Source organism: Sander vitreus, chromosome 10, assembly GCF_031162955.1.
Source record: "Sander vitreus isolate 19-12246 chromosome 10, sanVit1, whole genome shotgun sequence".
Taxonomy (NCBI): Eukaryota; Metazoa; Chordata; class Actinopteri; order Perciformes; family Percidae; genus Sander; species Sander vitreus.
In genome coordinates, this window is record NC_135864.1 from 30,910,350 (window position 1) to 30,932,115 (window position 21,766).

At 41.4% G+C, this 21,766-nt stretch overlaps 1 protein-coding gene across 5 annotated transcripts in view; it reads left to right on the forward strand.

The window, feature by feature from the left end:
• Nucleotides 1–9,730: 9,730 nt before the first annotated feature.
• LOC144524678 (mitogen-activated protein kinase kinase kinase kinase 4) overlaps nucleotides 9,731–21,766 on the forward strand; it is a 92,195-nt gene continuing 80,159 nt past the window's right edge. For all 5 annotated transcript variants that reach the window (XM_078261103.1, XM_078261105.1, XM_078261104.1 and 2 more), the window contains exons 1-2: nucleotides 9,731–9,887; nucleotides 10,938–11,003. In XM_078261103.1, coding sequence (XP_078117229.1) covers nucleotides 9,831–9,887; nucleotides 10,938–11,003 — 123 coding nt within the window. In that variant the 5' untranslated portion in view covers nucleotides 9,731–9,830. The remainder of the gene's footprint in view (nucleotides 9,888–10,937; nucleotides 11,004–21,766) is intronic.

The window sequence follows — 21,766 nt, forward strand, 5'->3', positions numbered from 1 at the left end:
CTGAAACAGAAAGTTTTTTCTAAAAGCCACTTCCTGATGTGACTGACTTCACAGAGATGTAAGAGCAGCCCTGTCTTACACCTCTGGTTTTGATTCTCATGCACACTGTAATGTCAGACGTCATTTAAGTGACGTGCAAACATGAACAACAGCGCTCCCTTGTGGTAAGCAGGCAGATGAGAAGCAGAAAAACAAGGAAGGGACTGTGGTGGGGTAGGAATGATGAGGGATTGTGAGTCAAACATTTGAAATACTGGCTGTCAAATAAAGAGTTTGGTTGCTAATTAGGTTTTAATAACTTTCAATGAGGAAATGACAAATAACATGTAGCAGCATACAAGCACAATACACTTTAGTTTTTGATCTTTTTTTAATTGTGGGGAAAATCCTGCATCCACATGTTGATGTGCTGTGTTACTGTGGCTACCTAATATGTGTATTGGATAATAAGATCCTGTATTCACCTTCCTTGACAGTGATGCTAAATATTACAAGATACTAAAATCACCTAGCCTAGAAATCTAGACTAGGCAGGGTCAGTCTAGCAACTCTCCGTTGGCTTGCGAGCTGGAAAAACCAAACTCTGGTCAGGCCAATCACATCGTGTATAGAGTCGGTGGGCGGGCTTAACATAAGGACGGTAGAGTTGCGACGGTTCCACATGAATTCCCTGCTACTTGAAAACAAAGAAGATGGCTGCTGCTGCTGCTGGCGAACAGCAGTCTTTCGAATTGGCTTTGGCCGCGACTCTGGAAGACTTGGAGGAACAAAGAACGGCACTGAAGTCATTCTTAAAAAAAGGAAGATGTGTTCTGAGTTTTGCTGACCTGATACGGCAAATGATTAATCTATCAAGTGTTTCTCTGGTTGGTTGTAGCACTATCCTATTGTGTGCAGAGGGAATTTGAAAGACAACCGTTTATCCCGCCCCTCGGATTGAGCCCTGCCAATGGTGAGTTCCCAGACCCAACATCTTGATGTGGGTCTGGTTTGTCAGGCTAAAAATCACCATCATCACCAAAATCATTTCGGACAGGTAAAGAACTCTACACTATGTACTGGATAACAATTCTGCCACATGGTTTCTGTTTCTTTTTCAATGTCAATTCATTTCTGTGTCTATAAGAGTTTGAAAACGTCAGTCTGAGGCTCCACCACGAGAAAAATGCAGATAAAGAGACACCGAGGGAGACAGAGACAGATAAAGAGATGTGCTCAGCAAGCCCATCAGAATCACTTCAGCATGCCTCTGCAGGATCTGAATGGTGTGTGTGTGTGTGTGTGTGTGTGTGTGTGTGTGTGTGTGTGTGTGTGTGTGTGTGTGTGTGTGTGTGGGCTTGTTTAACTATATTCGTGGGGTCCAAAAACCGGGAGCCCAGTATACATGTGGGGTCCCGACAGCTTTTTGGGTCCAAAATGCTGGAACCCACAACTTTAAAGGGCTGTTTGAGGGTTAACTTGGTTGTAAGATTAGGGTTAGAATGAGGTTATGGTTAGGGTGAGGGTAAGGGTTAAGGTTAGGCATTTAGTTGTTATGGTTAAGGTTAGGGTAAGGGGGTATGGAATGCATTATGTCAATGGCGGGTCCCCACAAAGATAGTGCCACAAACCTGTGTGTGTGTGTGTGTGTGTGTGTGTGTGTGTGTGTGTGTGTGTGTGTGTGCTATATGTGAACTATATTTGTGGGGTCTAAAAACCGGGAATACAGTATACTTGTGGGGTCCAGACAGCTTTGTGGGGCCAAAATGCTGGACCCCACGAGTTCAAAGGGCTTTTTGAGGGTTAAGACTTGGTTTTAGGATTAGGGTTAGAATTGGGTTATGGTTAGATTTGGGTTAAAACGCAACGCCCAGGATGGGCGCTGCAAGGGGCACGGGCACAAGAGGACCACTGGTGTGAATAAAACACTTAAAAATCTCCTTAAAAAGCCGGTTTCGGGTATATACAAAAAAGCTGTTTAAAAGACAGCCAGATATTAAAAACAGGTTAAAGCGCCCATATTATGCTCATTTCCAGGTTCATAATTGTATTTTGAGGTTGTACCAGAATAGGTTCACATGGTTTAATTTTCAAAAAACACCATATTTTTGTTGTACCGCACAGCTCTCTCTCACTGCTGCAGATCCTCTTTTCAGCTGGTCTCTGTTTTAGCTACAGAGTGAGACCTCTTTTCTTCTTCTACAGAAGAACTGTATTATCTTTGATTGCACTTGCACATGCGCAGTAGCTCAGATGTAGATCATGTCAGCTAGCTAGCTCCATAGACAGTAAAAGAAAGGCTGTTTCTACAACTTCTGTCAGTTACAAGGCAGGATTAGCTGGGAGACTTCTAAATGAGGGCGCACATGTAAGTAGTTCTTTTGTAGATTATGGTGAACTTGTGTGTGTTGTAGCAGTGCTTTGCTATTGAGAACGAGGTAGCATGCTAGCGTTACCATTAGCGTTAGCATGCTAACGCTACGAGCTAATGGTTGCGGTTAGCCAGCTCATTTCGGCTTGTGACGTCACAAGCCGTGCCGATTTTGAACAGCTCACCCAGAGACTGAAGGTAGGACACATTCAGAAACCATATCTCACTCAGAACAGTATGTTTGGTAAAGTTTGTATGTGTGTGGAAGCACCAGAGACACAAAAGAACACCACAGAAAAAGTGTAAGTTTAAATAAAAGGTCAACTCCACACCTAACCCGGTCTCTCTCTCCTCACCTTTAATAAATAATTAAAATAAATATATATATATATATATATATATATATATATATAGTTATGTAAATAAATAGCCCGGCGTCACAATACAAAATAAATTCTTAACCCAATATTAAAGACATATTATTTAACCTCAAAAATTTAAATATAAACATTTAAAGGGATTAAAATACTGTCTGAATTACTTTCCCTTGAGGTTAAAAAATATATACACATACCATTAAAAATTTGTAATAAGTGCTTAAAAGCGCTTTAAAAAGTAAAAAGTGCCACACAATAAGTATAATAAATAAATAATTTAAAATACATCATAGAATAAAACCACACTGTTAGTAAAATGCATAAAACCAATGGCATGTGTATCATCATGTTAACATCTTGAGGCAAGTAATTCAATTTGTAATAATAATAATAATAAATATTAGCAATAAAGACAGAAGCACAGTCAAATTATTAAAATATAGATATGGCAGAATAAAAGTTATAAAGGACAACCGAGGCATCTTTAAAATATTTATTAAAAAAAAACATCAAATCATTAACATATTAGGTAGGACCCCCTCTGCAGGTAGAAATTGAACCCCAAAAAAAGAATAATAAAATCTGAGAAGCATGCTATAAAAGACGTAAATATGGAAATATTACAACAAATACAGTTATTATTAATCATAAATATGGATTAAAACAATAAAAAAGGTCATTTGAAATAGAAATAGTAGGGGTGGGAGGAATTATTTCTAAAAATACCCTGTAAAACTTGGATTAAAAAGAGAAGTGGATCCATTTTAGTATTTTTCAATAAGAGACGTAGGGTCTATGGTTTTTAAAAGATTGATCCACTTCCTCTCCGCCGCCCGACGCTGACCCGTGGTCCAGGCTCTGTTGCTCTCCAAGCCCATGCTCTGAACATTTTGAGAGCCGTGGAGTTTAAAATGTGTGTCAACTTCTTTTAAACAGTCTTTGATCCAGCCACTCTGTTACCCCATGTCTCCGACCATTTGTGTCCTTAACCACTCTCTTAAAAAATCCCCACCAAAACAGATGGGTCTGAGTGTCTGGTCGAGGGGGACAAAACTCACATATTTGACTACGTTTTGGTCTAATCAGCTCCAGTTTGCCACACTAAGGCTAACGTTGGCTCAATGTTAGCATCCAGAATCAAAGCTCTTTGTCATGCATTGCGAGTTTGGGTGGAGCCCAGCCATTTTGGTGTCCGAGGGTGTCATCTTCACTTTCCACTGACGCCCCTGCTAACTCTTTCTTTAACCTGTCCTACTGTACTTTAGGCAAACAATGTCCCACAAGTTGGGTGTGGACTGATTTCGGTAAAGGTGTTGAGGTGACAAACTAAAAGGAAAATGCTGATAAGAACTAAGGGGGTAAGCGTCTCCTCACAACCCGAACCTTCTATGGCGCCATTTTGATGCTAATAAGCACTCACCATTATTGTGTCATAACCACGAGACTTACTGTCGCATAGTAGAGGAATTACCGTATAGTACAGGAGAAGCTCGCGGACAGTTTGGACTTACATTAGCTGTTTAAGTTTAATTACTAATATTAACTAGCATTTTAGCTAGCAATAATTAGCCTGTGTCCATGTTATCTCCTTACATATACATACGCTCTCCGTCTCTGCAACATTGGGAATGATTGAGCTTTCTCTTGGCACAGCTACCAGAAGACTTCCAATTTTCAGACAGGTTGCTCACGTCACATTTACGTCGTCTCTCTCAGTTGGAGGCTGCTCAGTAACGCTCGGCGCTCACCGGAAAAGTGCTTCTAATATCCTTCACTGGTCTCCGTCCAGAGCAACGGGATCTGTTGGTCCATTCTTATATACTGTCTATGATAATAACTTTGTCTCTTCCTGGATGACAATACACCCCAGCTGCTATGAGTCAGTGAATGGTTTGATGGTTTGAATCATGCTGTGGCCTTCACAATCCCGGGGGTCCACATTTTAAAAACATACATTATACATTACAGTCCACATAAATGAACACATTTAAAACATACATTAAACCTTTAAAAAACATACATTAATATATGTATAGTGCTTCCTTCCCCTCAGGTCAAGAGTCTGGGTGTCATCATCGACAGCACATTGTCTTTTGAAGCACACAGCAACAATGTTACTCCGTCTGCATACTTTAATCAACGCAATATTAATCCATTGCTCACACTAAACAGCATCCCCATTCTCATTCACACCCCGGCCCGGTAACATCCCATATTGACTATTGTAATTCTATCCTCTCTGGCTTTAACTTCTGGCTTTAACTTGAATTGGTCCAGAATTCAGCTGCTCATATTATTACCAGGACTCCCTCTATAGATCACATCATTCCTGTTCTTCAGCATCTTTATTGGCTCCCTGTTAAATACCGATAAATGTCAATTTCAAGATTGTGCTTCTCACCTTTAAGGACCTTCACTACCTAACCCCCGCTGCTTGTTTTTAATTGTGCCTGTAAGGTGTCCTTGGGTGCTTTGAAAGACGCCTATAAATCAAAAGCATTATTAGTATTATTACATTCAACATTACAGTCCACATAGAGTTCAGCTCTTATGTTCCCAGTTGCAGGATCAGCCTTCCTAAGGATCGGAGATATGTTCAGTCTCTTGTCAGACATTTGCTTTTTAAATTACTTTTCTTTTTGCTGTCGCCTTTTAGTGAGTACTGTCTTCCATAGACCTAATCGCAATGTTTGTTTACAATAACTTCCAGGTAGAAAACTCCTGGCTGCGTCCTGTACGTACAATTTAACGGCGCTGAGCAAACAGGGTCATGGAACAATTTCATATACTCTCGTCTCATTGATCTAAAATGCATGTTTTATGCTTTCATATGTCAACACGTTCACTATCGCTAGGTTGGAGACTTAATTTAACTGTTGGGCCACAGACTAGTGTAACACTAGATTTGGTTTATCAAAGACAGTGTTGTAGTACTCGAGATCGGTCTCGGTCTTAAGACCAGTCTCAAGACCACTTTTTGAAGGTCTCGTCTCGGAATCAACCGCATTTTTACTCGGTCTCGTCTCAGATAAAGTGGACGCAGGATTTTATTTTAAGACCTGTCAAGACCACAACTGCAGGGATATCACTAAATTGCCTGTGCATTGTCTGATTTATGTGTTACATCATTACTGTGATTGGATGTAAAACGTCCTGCTTCAAATGCAACCAATAAGTAATTTCTAATTTGAGAAGAAGAAGTGCTGGCTGTCTGGCACTGGTCCGGTCTTGGTCTTGTCTCGGTCTCAACCCCTCAAAGTCTTGGTCTTGACTTGGTCTCGATACACTCTGGTCTTGGTGATGACTTGGTCTCGGTTTAGGTGGTCTTGACTACAACACTGATCATAGATGCTAGCACAGCACAACACAGTACAGAAAATAAGCACAGCAGAAACATTAGATAGGTTGGACCACCATGTTTTACTATATATCTTTAATTATTACAGTTACTGCTAAAATGTGTCTAACCGAAAGCTATTTTTGTATTAGCGCGACGTCACAGTGATAACGGAATAGTTTGTACGTGTTCTTTTTGCATTTTGAACTGGTCTTCTTAATGTCTTAAATTACTTGTATATTAACTATTTTATAAGTTAGAATAAAGAACAAATCAAAAATCAGAAGCACCCTTCTCTTTGATTTTGAGGAACTTATTATCTGACACTCTTATTAATGCTGTATAGATGTGTATCTGTCTTTGTGTGTATGTGTGTGTGTGTGTGTGTGTGTGTGTGTGTGTGTGTGTGTGTGTGTGTGTGTGTGTGTGTGTGTGTGTGTGCGCATGAATGCAAGCAAGCGCCCTCAGGAAATGGTTTAGATAAGTGGAATGTCAACTTCCTATACAGAAAGGCACACACACACACACACACACACACACACACACACACACACGTAAATAAATGATGGTGATATGATGAGAGACAAACAGACAATCAACCTATGACTCTGGAATTTTCTTATTCAATTGTTTCTCAGAATGCTGTCTTGTTTAGGTTGGATACGAGTCGAGAAATGTGTGTGTGTGTGTGTGTGTGTGTGTGTGTGTGTGTGTAGGCAGCTGACCCTGGTGTGAACAGGGCCACTGTGTGAGACCACAGAGAGACCATTCTTCACTGTGACACAAACACACTCTCTCTCTCTCACACACACACACACACACACACACACACACACAAACACAGGGCGTTTCCACACACACAACACATTCACAGCCATCCTCTCTCGCTCAAAGTTCGTCACATTCACTTACACACACAAACACACACATACAGAGGGTGCAAGAGTCACTTGCCATCGTTCTCTCATTCTCCTACACTCACACTAACACACACAACTCCCGCATAGTCTTGCGCTTTTTGTTTCTCCCCAACAAACACACACACACACACACACACACACACACACACACACACACACACACACACACACACACACACACACACACACAGTGACTGTGTCCCACCACATAATGACCCTGATTTCACCATGCTGACTGTGACTCACTGGTTCGGTCAGGAGACTGGAATGTCAAGCTCCATCTTTTTAATATATTTTACACTTAAAAACATAAGGACATAGCTAAAGCTAAAAATATATTGTTAAGTAATAGGGACATGGTGTGAATACACAAAACAATGTATTCATTTGTAGGTAGGCATTTGGGTTGTGTTACAGGGACACTGGAATATCATTACACCTCCATCTTCTGTATGTCCACCTTTGATATCGACCAGGCTCTTTCCTGCAAGCATGTGTAAAAATGTATAGGTGGGCTGGGGGGAAGAGCTAATGTGTATGCAGAGGTGTTTCCATGCAAGGTGAAATATCTAGTAACATATTTTCACTTTCAAAACTGTGACCTTTTTTTCGCTGATGGAAACAATAAAGTAAGTTCCAAGTGTTCTACACCAAATTGTGAACATAAATCTGTTACTGGACAGTTTACCATCACTGCCCTTAATCAGGTTTCATTTGTGTATTGCTATTATTAACCGTTGTTTTCACACAAAACATATTCTTTAGGTCCATTACAATTTCTGATAGCAACTAAGGAGCACATGTCAGTCAAGGTTAATGTAACATGACGGTGTGATTGGGTAATGTTTAGGGTTACATGCGGGCTAAGGGAGTAACGGAATACATGGAACGGCGTTACGTAATTATGATACACAAATGTAACTGTATTCCACTAAAGTGCAGTAGGCCTACAGTGCAAGTTATGCCCATATCTGGTATTGAGGTAATCAAAAAGTAACGGAAGGAAATCAAGTTACATTGCTTTAATATTGTGATACTTGGATTATGTTACTGACTACATTTTTTAACAGGTAATTAGGATTTGTGTTTAAATACATTAAAGTAACCATCCCAACCCTGGTTAGATGTTACCTTAGATGTGCTGATAGTCTGAAGTTACACAACACAAAATGTTTCACATTTTGAAACAGGTGTTATATTTGGCCAGAAGAAATCACACTTTTGCTACATTGCAAGATAACTTTCTCACATTTCACATTCTGTGATTTCTGTGCTGTCCTGACAAAAATGACACTGTGGTTACAATGGGACTCAGAGCTGGAGGCACAGGTATAGTCTGATTAACATTAACCAGTGAGCCAGTATGTTTAATATGGCCCTGGGAAACATAGGCCTATATCGAGTCCAGCAATAATTCACATTATTAATTACAGAGGTTCTATTATAGAGCTTACAATTACAGTACTGCTCATGAGTTTAGGAAACCATGCTAACGTTGACTAAAAAGAGGAATAAAAAAAATCATCTTTTGGAAATTGATCTTAATACCTTGATTAAAAAAATGTGGAATTAAAATAGCCCCACATCATCACATCCCCTTCACCAAACCTAGAGATTGGCATGGGGTACTTTCCATAAGATCATCTCTCAATGCAAATCAAACCAGCTATCAGGTTAACTGAAATAAAACCATGCCAATCTCTAGGTATGGTGAAGGGGTAGTAGTATTTTAGTAGTAAAATATGAGTATTTTAGTAGTGAAATGCATGTACAGCAACATTAAGGGGATACTGGAACAGCAATGAGACATGCACCTGTAAATCGCCCAGAAAGGGCCCTGGGTTGAATGTAGGCGTGAGAATGAAAGTCAGGTCAGTGTGATTAGTCTCTGTAAGAGGGTGTACGTGTGTACTTGTGATTGTGTGCGTGTGCTATTTTCTTTTCTGAATTTAGTATTGAATAATCACTTACCTTTGTTGTTAATTTACTTATCACTTATATTTAAAAGGTATTTGCAAAGTGGATGATTACTGAGGGGTTCTCTGAGAATTTGGACTGTGAACTTTTCCCCACAAAAACACACACTCGCGCACACACAAATTGATACACGTGGAGAGATTGTGTAACGTTACTACATTTGTTTAATTATTTTAAGTTGGCTGCATATGGACTGTGTAAGCAGGTTGTAGTTAAGCAAAAGTTCTTCCTTGTCGTTTTTCTGTGGTTTTTACTGGATGTCAAGATAGCAGCGTCGCCTAAAGAAAAACAAAAAATCACTTCCCAGGAGCAAAACTCAGTAGCGTCAAGTGAAACGACGTTAATGCAACCAGAGACAGGATGTTGCTAATTTTTCACAATTAGGTATTTGATGTCGTGTAAGATTTGGGCCTGAGGCAGTGTAAAAAACCTAATTAATACAATAGTGTATAACGTGTAGGAAATTTCCAAAAGGCTAGCGCAACTTCCAAACACGAGTAGGCTAGTGTATTTCGATTTTTCTAGAATCTAACGTAAGGCCTACATTTAATTTATTTTAATTACAGGTAATCCTGTTCTAATATAATGTATGGCTTTATATTATATGTATGGTGCTTTCTGTTCTTTACCGTTAAAGTAGAACTTAAAACGCAAATCGAAGACTTTACAGGTCTATTAGTAAAAGCAATTATTTTGAAAGGTGTGTCCGGAAGCCATGTGTTTAAAGCTAACTAGCTTGACGCTGCTGCTAGCTAAACTTCAGAATGAACCCGACAAGAGGAAAACCCGTTAGTTTGTAGAGGAGAAACTGTGACCGTCCATGTCTTGTCTACAAATATCAACACGCTGACAAAAAGTTATTGACAGCAATGTCGAGAGAAAACACCACTCGAAGTTTGGACAGTATAGACCTCGCTGCTTTAAGAGTAAGTTTAAAAATGTTGCCTTGCTTTTTAATGAAATGTTTGAGCAAACATTGGAGGATGTGGTGGGTGTTGCTTGAAAGTTAACGGTAACGTTAGTTTCCAGCTAAAACACCACTTGATTTTGCCCCCCCTTGTCTAACGGTCGGCTCTTGCTTTATGCACGTTTTTAAAGAAAAGTTTTATCGTGTCCTAACTCGGTGTGTAACGTTAATGTCTTTACAACGTTACCATGTCACATTGTGCTTTCTGTCTGCACTGTGTCCTTTTTGGTGTAGCTAACTTTACAAGCTGCAGTGTTTACACACGGGATGTTTCTTTGGCTGCCTTGCTGAAAAGTTGGCATGCAACAAGTGAAAGCCTACTGAGATAAACGTTGTGTATAATTGACAGAAAGAGATAAAAAAAAGAAGAAGAAAGAAATACATTCTAGTTCATGGGCACATCATTGTTTTAACCCAATTCACACACTTGTAATACTTAACAACTAGTGTTTAGTGTTCTTATGCTAGTTTAACGGTCTTTGTCATCTTTCGTTGGTCATAGTACAATCTTTCTGTATCTGTAATACTATTAGTATTACTATAGGAAATGACAGTGTGTCTGTATGATTCAAGTATGTTTATTGCCATGGAATGTAATATGATTTTATACATCTTTAGGTGATAATATTTCTATAGTCAGTGAAACCAAGAAGACCTTTTTTTTAAAATGACATTTTCAACGCGTACTTTGATCTTTGTAGCTCACAATGCTATCCACATTTACATTCCCATTTCCTCAGATCCATCACAGTATAACACTGCATTGTTCTTCTCCATTTGCCCGCAGTACTACTGAGTAAAGTTGTTTATCATAGTTGTGTTCGGCATGAACCTGTTGCATTGTGACTTTGCTGAAAAATGCAATTTTCTATACCGTTTGTTAATGCACTGTTACATTCACTTGTAGTGCTGTCTGCTTAGCTTTGTTCTCTTCATTTGGCTTAGCATCACTCCTATACAATCCTCGTTTCTTTTTCTTGACCGTGTTTTTATTTTTTTTTCCTTCTAGGATCCAGCAGGTATCTTTGAGTTGGTGGAGGTGGTTGGCAATGGAACTTATGGTCAGGTGTACAAGGTGAGCACTCCCATGATGGATTTCTGTCCATCTTTCGAATTTGAATAGTTGTTTGTTTCATGCATGGATGATGATGTACAGTCACGTCACTTCTGGTAAAACCAGACAAGCTATAGCTACTTCCAGTTAGTGAGGAGAAAACAGAAGAAATTCTCAGCTGACTGAAATATCCTGTAGCTCTTACAAACAGAACACACACACACACACACACACACACAGCATCTGCAGCATCTTTTAAAGGCCCTGGGTGGGGCTCACTTCCTTATTGCAATATCTGTTTGTGTATGAGTGGTTTGTGGTCACAGGAGGTGTTCAGTCTTATTTAGGTCTGTGCAGATGGTTGTGCCCTCAGTGCAAGTCATGTGTATGTGCTTTTGCAAAACCACAACCTGTGTGTTTCTATACATATGCGGAACACTTACTTTTGCGTATTTAAAAAAAAAAGAGATCCTCTTGGGCGAATGATGGAAGTTAAGACCCTTTTGTGGGTGGTCAGTTCAAGATGCGTGTTACAATTTGAGTCAGGTGAAAAGACTTCAATTGCTTGTATTTCTTCATCAGAGATGTAAAACCTCATTGCTGTTGGCCTTCCATAGTAAGATATACTCCCCTACCTGCCATATGGAAAAGCAAAGAAAAAATAGAAATGTTTATATAGAAGATTATGTCAAATTGCTTCGATCCTAAATGAATTATGCGAGAAGAATACAGTTCTATAAGGAGGATTGTTATTTTTCCCGCAGCACAAGACTTGAGGAGCAAATTCGGGTTAGGTTCAGGCATAGAAATAAAATGGATAGAAAGGCCATTGAACTGTTTCCCGTGGTCGTTTGATTGGCACACAACAAAACGGCGATTGTTGTCAGCTGTCGTAGTGACAATACGCGTCAGTAAACTGTGCTCGCTGGGAGGAGACCCGCCCGACACAGCTCGGGAGATGTTCTCGGAGTTGCAGGGAGTGAGGCGGGACAGTTGTGCGGTGGGTCGCTGGACCGCTAACGTTAGACTCAGCCCGCTGTTTGGCTCATTCTCTGTAACCGATGCAGCATAAAAGCACGGCGGAACCAGAGCCCGTCTACGGAGTGCCTGTTCACTCCCTAATTAAAGTGATGGTTCGGAGTAATTTCACCCTCGGCTGCTTTGCACATTGACCTCGAGCCAAACGACCCCCCATAAGCTGTTTTCCCTTGTTATAACGTTGGTCGAGTTAGCGTTATCAGCTGGTTAGCTTAGTGCAGACACCAATGTTTTCCATGTTTGTATCTCGTAAATTACCCCACTAATAATGCCCGGAATGATACCAAATCAGGAGAGGAATATCCATCAGGCAAGTGTTATTTAAATATACTTCTAGTTACAAACTTTCTAATGCCTTGTTTTATAAGTACAGAAACTATTTGTACTACTGTAGAAGTTTGGTATCATTCTGGGCATTATTAGTGGGGTAATTTACGAGATACAAACGTGGATCCATTAGCGCCTGCACTAAGCTAACCAGCTGATAACGCTAACTCGACCAACGTTATAACAGCTCATGGGGGGTCGTTTGGCTCGAGGTCAAGGTGCAAAGCAGCCTAGGGTGAAATTACTCCGAACCATCGCTTTAAGCCCCATTGTACCAAATTTGGTTGCAGTTCCACCAGAGTTCCACTGGGGGTGATCGTGGTCCAGTGCAAAATGAATGGGAGTCTATGGAGCTAGACGGCTAAATTTGTCTCTTTCGCCTGATTGTCGTTGAGAAATCTCAGATTTGATTGTAGTTTTTGCAAGTTCAACATGGATTATACTGTAGATCGAAGTACGAGAAAGTTGAATGAACGAGTACTTATGTCCTCTTGATTTCTTACAGGTTGAGTCGTTGTTGCCCATAACACGCTAGCATTCTGCTAATGAATGCTGATTGGTCAGTGAAGGACTGATTACGACCAGAGATCCCGCTTGACGGCATCCGAAGCGGAACCAGAATGTCAGAGTTAATATTTCGGCGTGGTCTTTAAAACATTAGCAAACCTCTTTCTAGCACGTTTATTGACAGGGAGAGCCGAACCTGTCAGCTGTGTTGTCGATGCCTCGAGAGAAAAAAGTCAAAGTTGTAATGATAGTGTGTAACGCTACACAAAAGTGTGTGTGTGTGTGTGTGGCCATAAAGTGAGTCCCATTACGGGAAACCAGGACAGGAATCGAATCGGGCACGTAGAACAATGACTTATGCTACACACAAACAAACACACGGCCCCTTAAGAAAACACTTGGTTGTGGATTGATGTGGGTGCAGGAGATGCTGACAAAGCATCTGGGATTCTCCTCTGTTTATTTATGCGTCTGTTGTATTTTCAGTACACTGCATTTTTTTAGCATTCAGCAATGTAACCTGATCTAAATACAGAGTGTAAACCTCTGTATTGCTGATTTGTACATTGAGTGCAAGCTACGAAATAAGAAAGTACAACAGAGGAAAGTTAGCTACAATTCCGATGTGTATGTGTCACTATCGAAAATGTATTTAGAATCTGCAGTATACAAGTGTTTAGTGAGACGAGAACTAGGCACATCAGCACCAGGCCAACATAAAATTGACCTATACTGTGCCTAGATCAGGGGTGTCCACATACCCCTAATTTGATCTCAAGTGGGCCAGACCAGTAAACCACTCCAGAAAGATCAGAAACTTTATCAGCCACAGAGTTTCTTGTCAGCTTGATGTTGGCAAACGCAAGTTGCTTCTGCTACGACAGCGTTCCAAGGCCGTTGCAGGAAAAAAAAAAAAAAAAAATGTTACGGACTCGGGAGAGGGGTAATATTCTGAGAAAGAAACTCAAATTTTACGGAAAAATAACTCTGATAATCTCTGAGATTAAAGTGCTAAATTGGGAATTGGAATGAATTACTTCTCTGCAATTTTCACACTTTGCAAAGTCATCCAGTGGGCCGGATTGGACCCTTTGGCGGTCCGGTTCTGGCCCACGGGCCGTATGTTTGACACCCCTGGCCTAGATGGTCAAAAGACTACAAGACCCAAAGAAATTTTCAGGTGAATCTGTCAGCGATTTATATTTCAGCGTCACATACATACTGAGATGCTGAGACCAGTCACCATGTTTTTAACGATTGTGCTGCATAACATACACACCTGTGCAGTTACAACTAACTTTGCAGGGCAGTGAAATGGGTTTGTATTGTATCTATTGATTTGGGTTTTTTTTAACCGTTGTGTAAATGATGGCAAACAGAAAGCAGGACCCAAGGTCTGTAGTCGATTTACAGTCTTGCAGTTAGTTGGGGTCAGGTCAGTCTAGTCTAGACGTGAAAACAAGTCTGATGGGGCAGGCAGCAAACAAGTCTGATGTGGGCAGGCACCAAAATATATAAAGCATGCAACTACAAAATAAAAGGCAACAGGCTCAGGTAGGTAGGAAGGCATGGCTGGAACCCCATGGCATCTTAGCAACACTGACCTGATTACCTAAATAGTTGTTTTTCTCGATTACGTTGTTTTTGCGATCGTTAAGAGTCCAAATTAGCCTGGATGCCCGCCGAACGTAGCCCCGCCCACAACATTTGAGGTCGGGCAGTTCGGTCCGGACTTGATCCGTTGTGGAGCAACTATGCTCGAACCAGAGCTGTTCGGACCAATCGAATTGTCAGGGCGGGCTTTATACGACGATGGACAGATGATCAGCGGTAACGTAATCAACCACGTCACCAAAGAGCGCTTGGGTTGAATTTATTTACAACAAAGATGGCTGCCGCTGGAGAATTGAGACGTGTAGATTCCTCCATCGCGTCTGTTTATAGAAGATATCGACAGCGCATTCATTTTAAAAGAGGAACTGAGAACCGCGATCACGTATGTACACACACTGCCACACCCGTCCGCACGACACGGAAACTGCCGCCTCTGCCTCTGCTCTGCTGAAGCCTGCCTTTGACTCGCAGCTTCTGTGACGTCTGTCTCCGTTGCTCTGATTGATTGGTTGTAGGTCTATCCAATTGAGCGCAGAGGCATTTTCTTTCAAACACGCCCCATAATCACCGCCCAGTGGAGCAGTATCCGACTCCTATTCCGACGAGAATCTGAGTATGACGACGTCCGGCTACGTCAAAATCGTAATCGCGATTACAATTTGATCGATTGCGCAGCCCTAATCTCTAGAAGAGCCAAACTAAGGACCGAGGGCAGGGGAGGAATGACATGATGTGTGGAACATTAAAAACCTACACTGGGACTTTGAAAGAGAGAAGAGTTTAAGGGTGAAGAGGCGGAGGAGGCAGATGGACAGTAATGTGCAGTTTGTTGTAGTCCCTGCTGGAAACCACGCTGGTCCACTCTCTGTTGTTTATTTATTATTTATGAAATGGTTTCAAGTTCCACTACTAAGCTTCTGTTGCCAATTAGTTCTGCTCCAAATTGAAGCCTTAACAGCTGACCGGTGTCTAGCATCAGGAGTTAAATGTCACCAATCATGTTTTGATCCACTAATTGCCAGTTAGTAGTCAGATACTGTGTGATGTCAACCTGAACCCCGGTGTCAGCGGGAGCAGGCGCAGGAGGAAAGCGATCCCCATTAGCCCCGTTTTACATTTTAATTCAGCGGAACAGCCTTCTGGTCAGCAGACAGGATTTTTCTGACATGCTAAGGCAGGCACAATTAGAAGTAATAGAGAGTCATATGGAGAGTAGAGCGGGCTGGAGAAAACAATCAGGCCTTTTTAGCTAAATTGCCCCAGGAACAGAAAAAGTCAGGAACTACTCCTGAACTCAAAGAATCTCCAGTGCACGTGAGTTTTTTTTTTTTTTTTTTTTTTGCGTTTCCTCCACATCTTAAAAAAACCAACAAACGACTGAGATTACAGATGAAAAAAGCCACCGCGTAGGGTTGGTTGAGAGCTCATTTTTGCACGAAACTAGAAAACACAGTCATCCCTGTTGTCTGCGTGTGACGTTTTGAATAGATGTTAGATGTTGAAAAGAGAAGTGCAGATTTAGAGCACGCAGAGAGGTTTGACATCGAAAGGCAGCACCCACAAGGGAGAGGATATAATAAGAGTTTTGTTGCGGTTATTTGTGCGTAGTAGTAGTGCGTATAGTATGTATCCGTAATGAAAGTTGTGTTTGTCCTGCACGTGATATTCAGTGCTGCAAACTCCACCCCGTATAGTTTCTGGCAGGCTGGAAAGCAGCGCCATGGTAGCAGAGAGATTTTGAGGACAAGAACTTGGACCCAGGTTCCTGCAGTGTGTGTTTGTATGTATATGTGTGTGTTTGTATGTATGTATGTATGTATGTATATGTGTGTGTATATATGCACACAAACACAGAATCATTACTGAACACACACACTTAATTGGAGAAAGCTTGTTCTCTTTTTGACACTGAGGTCCACTGAATGACACACACACGTTTAGGACGCTGTGAAGTGCTAGGAATCAAACGCATACACAAATACATTCTGATTTCTGTCTGTCGCTTGTCCTCGGACCGACCAACACACGCGCACGCCCACGCGCACACAGTGGCAGGATACGTCAGCACTACAATAGAGTGCCAGTGAAAAGGTTACTATAATATATCCGCACGTATGCTAATTAGGTATGAGAGACATTCATAATGCAGACAGCAAGGGGACACATGAGAGAAACGTGCACACACACACACACACACACACACTAGTTTTAAAGGGTGTATTATGTGCAGTAATAGTCACATGGCAGTGGTATGGTTATGTCTGCAGGAGTTTTGTGGCCCCGGGACAAAGAAACCTCTGACAATATAAGAGTGCGGACAAACAGTATAGTAATTTATAGCTGTTACAGTTTTTTCAAATAAACATTAACATTATTAAGTTGCTTCTTAGTACTGCATCACCATGAGGCATACACTGTGCATGCTCCTCTCACTTACTATCTAGTCATCATGCACGCACACACGCACACACACAGGGCGTTTCCCTGTTTGCAGAAGGAACTTCCCTTCCCTGCAAAGCGTGTGTGTGTGTGTGTGTGTGTGTGTGTGTGTGTGTGTGTGTGCGCGCGCTGTATGTTTCTGTTACAACGTCAAAATAGCGCTAAGATGACTGCTGATGTAACACTGTGCTGCTCTGATGAAAGCTGGAGTAGTGACCAGTTCCAGGACTTAATCTTACAGACACTACGACTAAATGCAAACTAGTTGAAATATTTTGTTTGGTCAGACCGTAGACCGTGCGACATAAACCGACCTGCATGGTGAAATCACGTTCCTAGCATGTAGGGGAACAAATCAGAACAGATATTTGAAATGAATTTGTTGGTAAGGACTTGAAGAGCTGCTCTCTGTGTGCATTTGAGTCAAGTTTGTGAAACGCCAAAGCCTCCCAAATTTGCTACCACACTTGGTGACACCATGTTGAAACATCATGGACTGTGCACACAGCCATAAAACAGCAGTCTGTCATTCAATTCCCAGAGTGAATCACTTACACTTCCTCAAATCTTTCTAGTTTCAATAGCGTCACTTCCCTAGATCTGCGATCCACTTATCGTCATTGTTATGTTGCTCATGTTCACTGATCTGCTGCCTGAAGTGTAAAATATATCCAAACAAAGATTTCGACCAACACCTACTTGCAGTTGCAAACAAACGCACCCCTTCCCTTGAGTGACTACAGCACAGCCCCTCCTGCAGGGTTGTCTTTTGAAAAAAAAACGACTGCCAAAACGATTAAAAAAATACTCAGTTTCTCCTTCAGATTAAGAAATGAAGAGCTCAGTTGCACAAAGTATTACAGTATTACAAAAGTCTTTCTTCCAAAGCTAAGCAATGCTGTGTGGGGGTTTGAGCTGAGGGGATAAAAGAAGAGAGGAAACATCCTCCAACACTGTAGAGTTGTAGAGCTGTGTTTGTGCTTGTCAGATGTAAAAGCAAAGGGAATGGGAGACAGACAAAGGGGGGGGGGAGGAGAGGAAGGAGAGAGAGGAAAGTGAGAGAGCGAGATAGGGCAAAAGGAAGGAAGGCAGAGGTGAAAGGCAGAGAGACAGAGAGGAGTGGTGAGAGGGAGAGGGAGAGAGACAGATGAAAATTAAAGAAGAGGGAAGTAGCCCCCCATGAGGTTTGGAGCTATGCTTTGTGCTGATTACCCGTGAGTGTGTTTCTGTGTGACCCAGAGCAGTGAGAATATGGGGGGGGGGGGAGTCTGATAACTGGTAGTTTTTTTTACCAGTTCTTTTTCTGTATTCTCAGAAGTGACTGGCCTTCTTACTGTACTTTCTAAATGCCAAAACTATCATTAAAAGTACACCAGGGATTCAGTATTGCACTTACATGAAGTTAGGGGGGAACAAAACTAAGAAACAAATCAATGCAGCAGAGGCTGAGATATCCAGACTGGTTTAAGGATTAATGTTTGAACCTGATTTTAAATCATGATTTCATTTAAAATGATGTTGCACCAAACTTTAAAGGACAAATCCGGCGCAAACTGAACCTAGGGGTTAATAACACACGGGTACCGAGTCGACCGTTCTCTGGGACATGTTTTCATGCTAATCGAGTGTGACCAGTTTTAGCACAAACCGCTAATTAGCTTGTAACGCTAGTAGTCGGGGCACGCGAAAGTAAAATGACATCTCTATTTCTACAGCACTAACAAGGCTCAAGATAGCACCACATTTCCGCGGTAGCATAATGAGGCTCCCTACATGTAAACCGAAGCATTGAGAACTTTGTAAGTGTACAGACGGTTCCTTAAAAAGATAGTTTATAAAGACCGTTCGCGTATACAGGCAGGCGCCATCTTGGGAAAACAGTCATGACCAGTCGAACGACGAACGCCGTGCTTGAGCTATGTTACTGGTTACTGGTTACACGGCGTTCAACTGGTCATGACTGTTTTCCCAAGATGGCGCCTGCCTGTATACGCGAACGGTCTTTATAAACGAATGGTACTGTCTTTATGCATCCGGCGTAATTTTCTCAAGTAATCCCGGAAGTGGAACGTCGTGGATATAGACTATTGTGTATACAACTGATGCATACTGTATACATCAGGGTATTTTTGGCATACTGTCAATTTGGATTTAGTTTACATACTGCTGCTACATGCTACATTTGGGCCAAATCAGTACGTACTGCTAGTATAGTAGGCCTAGGCGGTTTCAAATACAGCCTTAATAATTAAAAAAACCATGATGGTTCCTCCCTGAGTCATACTGGTAAATACATCTTTTTTAGCTGAGAGTTACACAAACGCAGAGGGGGGGGGGGCACTTCATTTTCTCAGTTCTTTTCATATGACCGTAGGACAGAATGAGTTATCGTTGAGCTTTTAGCAGCATTATACTCAATATAATGTCAAACTATTCCAGCTCTTTTGACCCTGTAGTGCCAGCCAGTGAAGGTTCCATGTGAATGGACTGGGAAAAATGGGTTGTTTCTTTAGCTAAATGTGCACACTCAGAAACAACACACACACACACACACACACACACACACACACACACACACACACACACAGAGATACAGATATGCGCCCTTTAAATGGCACCATTCCTATATGCAGTTTTGAGAGGAGTGCTGATCAGTAATGCCCTCCATCCAAGCACAAAGTACACATATGTACGGTTAATACAGTAACAGACTCTGTTCTGTAGGGGACAGATAGAAAGACACAGAAGCTGGAGACAGACAGAAAGTTGGAGACAAGCAGAGAGATGCAGTAAAAGTGTTTCTCTCATGTGTCCCCTTGCTGTCTGCATTATGAATGTCTCTCATATCTAATTAGCATATGTATGGATATATTATAGTAACCTTTTCACTGGCACACTGTGTGTGTGTGTGTGTGTGTGTGTGTGTGTGTGTGTGTGTGTGTGAGAATTAGGTTATGGTTAGGGTAAGGGTTAAGGTTAGGCATTTAGTTGTGATGGTCAAGGTAAGGGGCTAGGGAATGCATTATGTCAATGACGGGTCCCCACAAAGATAGTGAAACGCACTCTGTGTGTGTGTGTGTGTAGCTCAGTTGAGAGTCGGAACATTTCACATTAGTAAGTAGCGGTGGCAGCGCAGCCAGCAGACACCGTCGAGTCTGAAGGGACAGGAAGGCCATTTCCTTATGTGTCAGTCAGGCCAGTGGCTGCTTGCATGCCACAATTTTTTGGCAGTTACGGAGACAATGTCCACTACTTGGGGACAGAATCAAGACCGGAAAGAATAGAGGTCTGTGAGCCTGAAACAGTACATCTTGCATCCCATTTAAAAGCGTAATACATATGAGAATAATATATACGCTATGTTGCTATCTGACAAGGGGTCTGTTTCACGACTGCTGGTTCAGCAACATTTTCAGTAAACTTTGTTAGGCATGTCATAACATTCCACTAGTGTCATTGTGGGTTTCTGTTGTAGTTTTTTCTTGTTTCATTGTGTTGATTTATTCTCCGTTTTCTTGTTTTTTTTTTTTACGTCTCATGTTTCTATCTTCTGTGTTTTACCTTGTGGTGCATGTTTGATGCTTAGAATCCTGTTTTGTTTTGTAGTCTCTCTGTTCTCCCATGTCATGGCTTGTTTTGCTTCCTGTCTTGTGTTTTTCCCACCTGTGTGATTGTCTGCCCCCGCCCTGATGTCTTTCACCTGTTCCCCAGCCCTTGTGTCACCTGTCCCTTGTTTCACGCTCGTTTACATGTGTATTTTAGTCTGTGTGCTTTCTGTGTCTGTTATCGGTTTGCCGTCTTCCGTGGTCAGTCTTCCGTGTAGTGTTCCGTCCCGTGTTTTGCTGCTTTGGTGTTCCTGGAGTTTTTCCCCCTTCCTTCCGTGTTCCTGTTTTTCTGGATTACTTTTTCTGCTTGCACGTTTGTTAAATCTCATTGTGTTTATTCAGTTATTATTTAATCAAACTGCTGCTTACTCCTCGCCTTCCTGCACTTGGGTCCAAGCCTTCCACTTGACAACTACTTTTATGAATGTTCATACCCTTTCACATTTTACATTTACGTAAGGTGTAATGCCCGACAAGGTGTACATTATCAGGAATGAATGGACGACGGGGAGGCCATAACCGTCCAACATGCAACGAAAGACGGTTGCCCATTAATTACCTGATAATGGACACCTCAAAGCGCATTAACCTGCTTATACCATGGTCACTTGCCAAAGATTTTTTTTTTTGTTTTAAGACCATTCATTTATATTTGTATGTGTTTTGCAATCAAAATCTAAAAAGTTATTTTTCAAACGATAACTCCGCTTACCTGATAACACCTGGGGGTTTGACTAATACCTGGAAATGTCATTCCCAATATTATTATTTTTTCTTTTAATGTAGCGCAGAGATCTTCAACAGGGGGTCCGGGACCCCTAGGGGGTCCTCAGAGTCACTGGAGGGCGGGGCCTCCAAATTATTGTCAATTTTTGAAAGTTTTTTTTTCAAAAATTAAAATGTCTAAACATAATTCACACATATATTATTAGCAAATATAAATCTCCACTGATGATAGGCTTACTGGCCTATAGGTAGTCACTTAGACAGCCATACAGTTCATCCTAAATACTCAATGTGTCACATACAAGATGATTTATTAAATCATGCCAACAATTAATATTTTAATACCTTAGTATTCTATGCACTAACAAGGTATGTGTTAAGGCTTTAGGCCGCCCTACATGTATTAGAATGGTAAACAGTTGAGTCAGTTTCACTGGAACTACTTAGTAGGTGTCCTCACTAGCACTGGGCAATATACCGATATTATATTGATATATGTGGCTAGATATTGTCTTAAATTTTGGATAT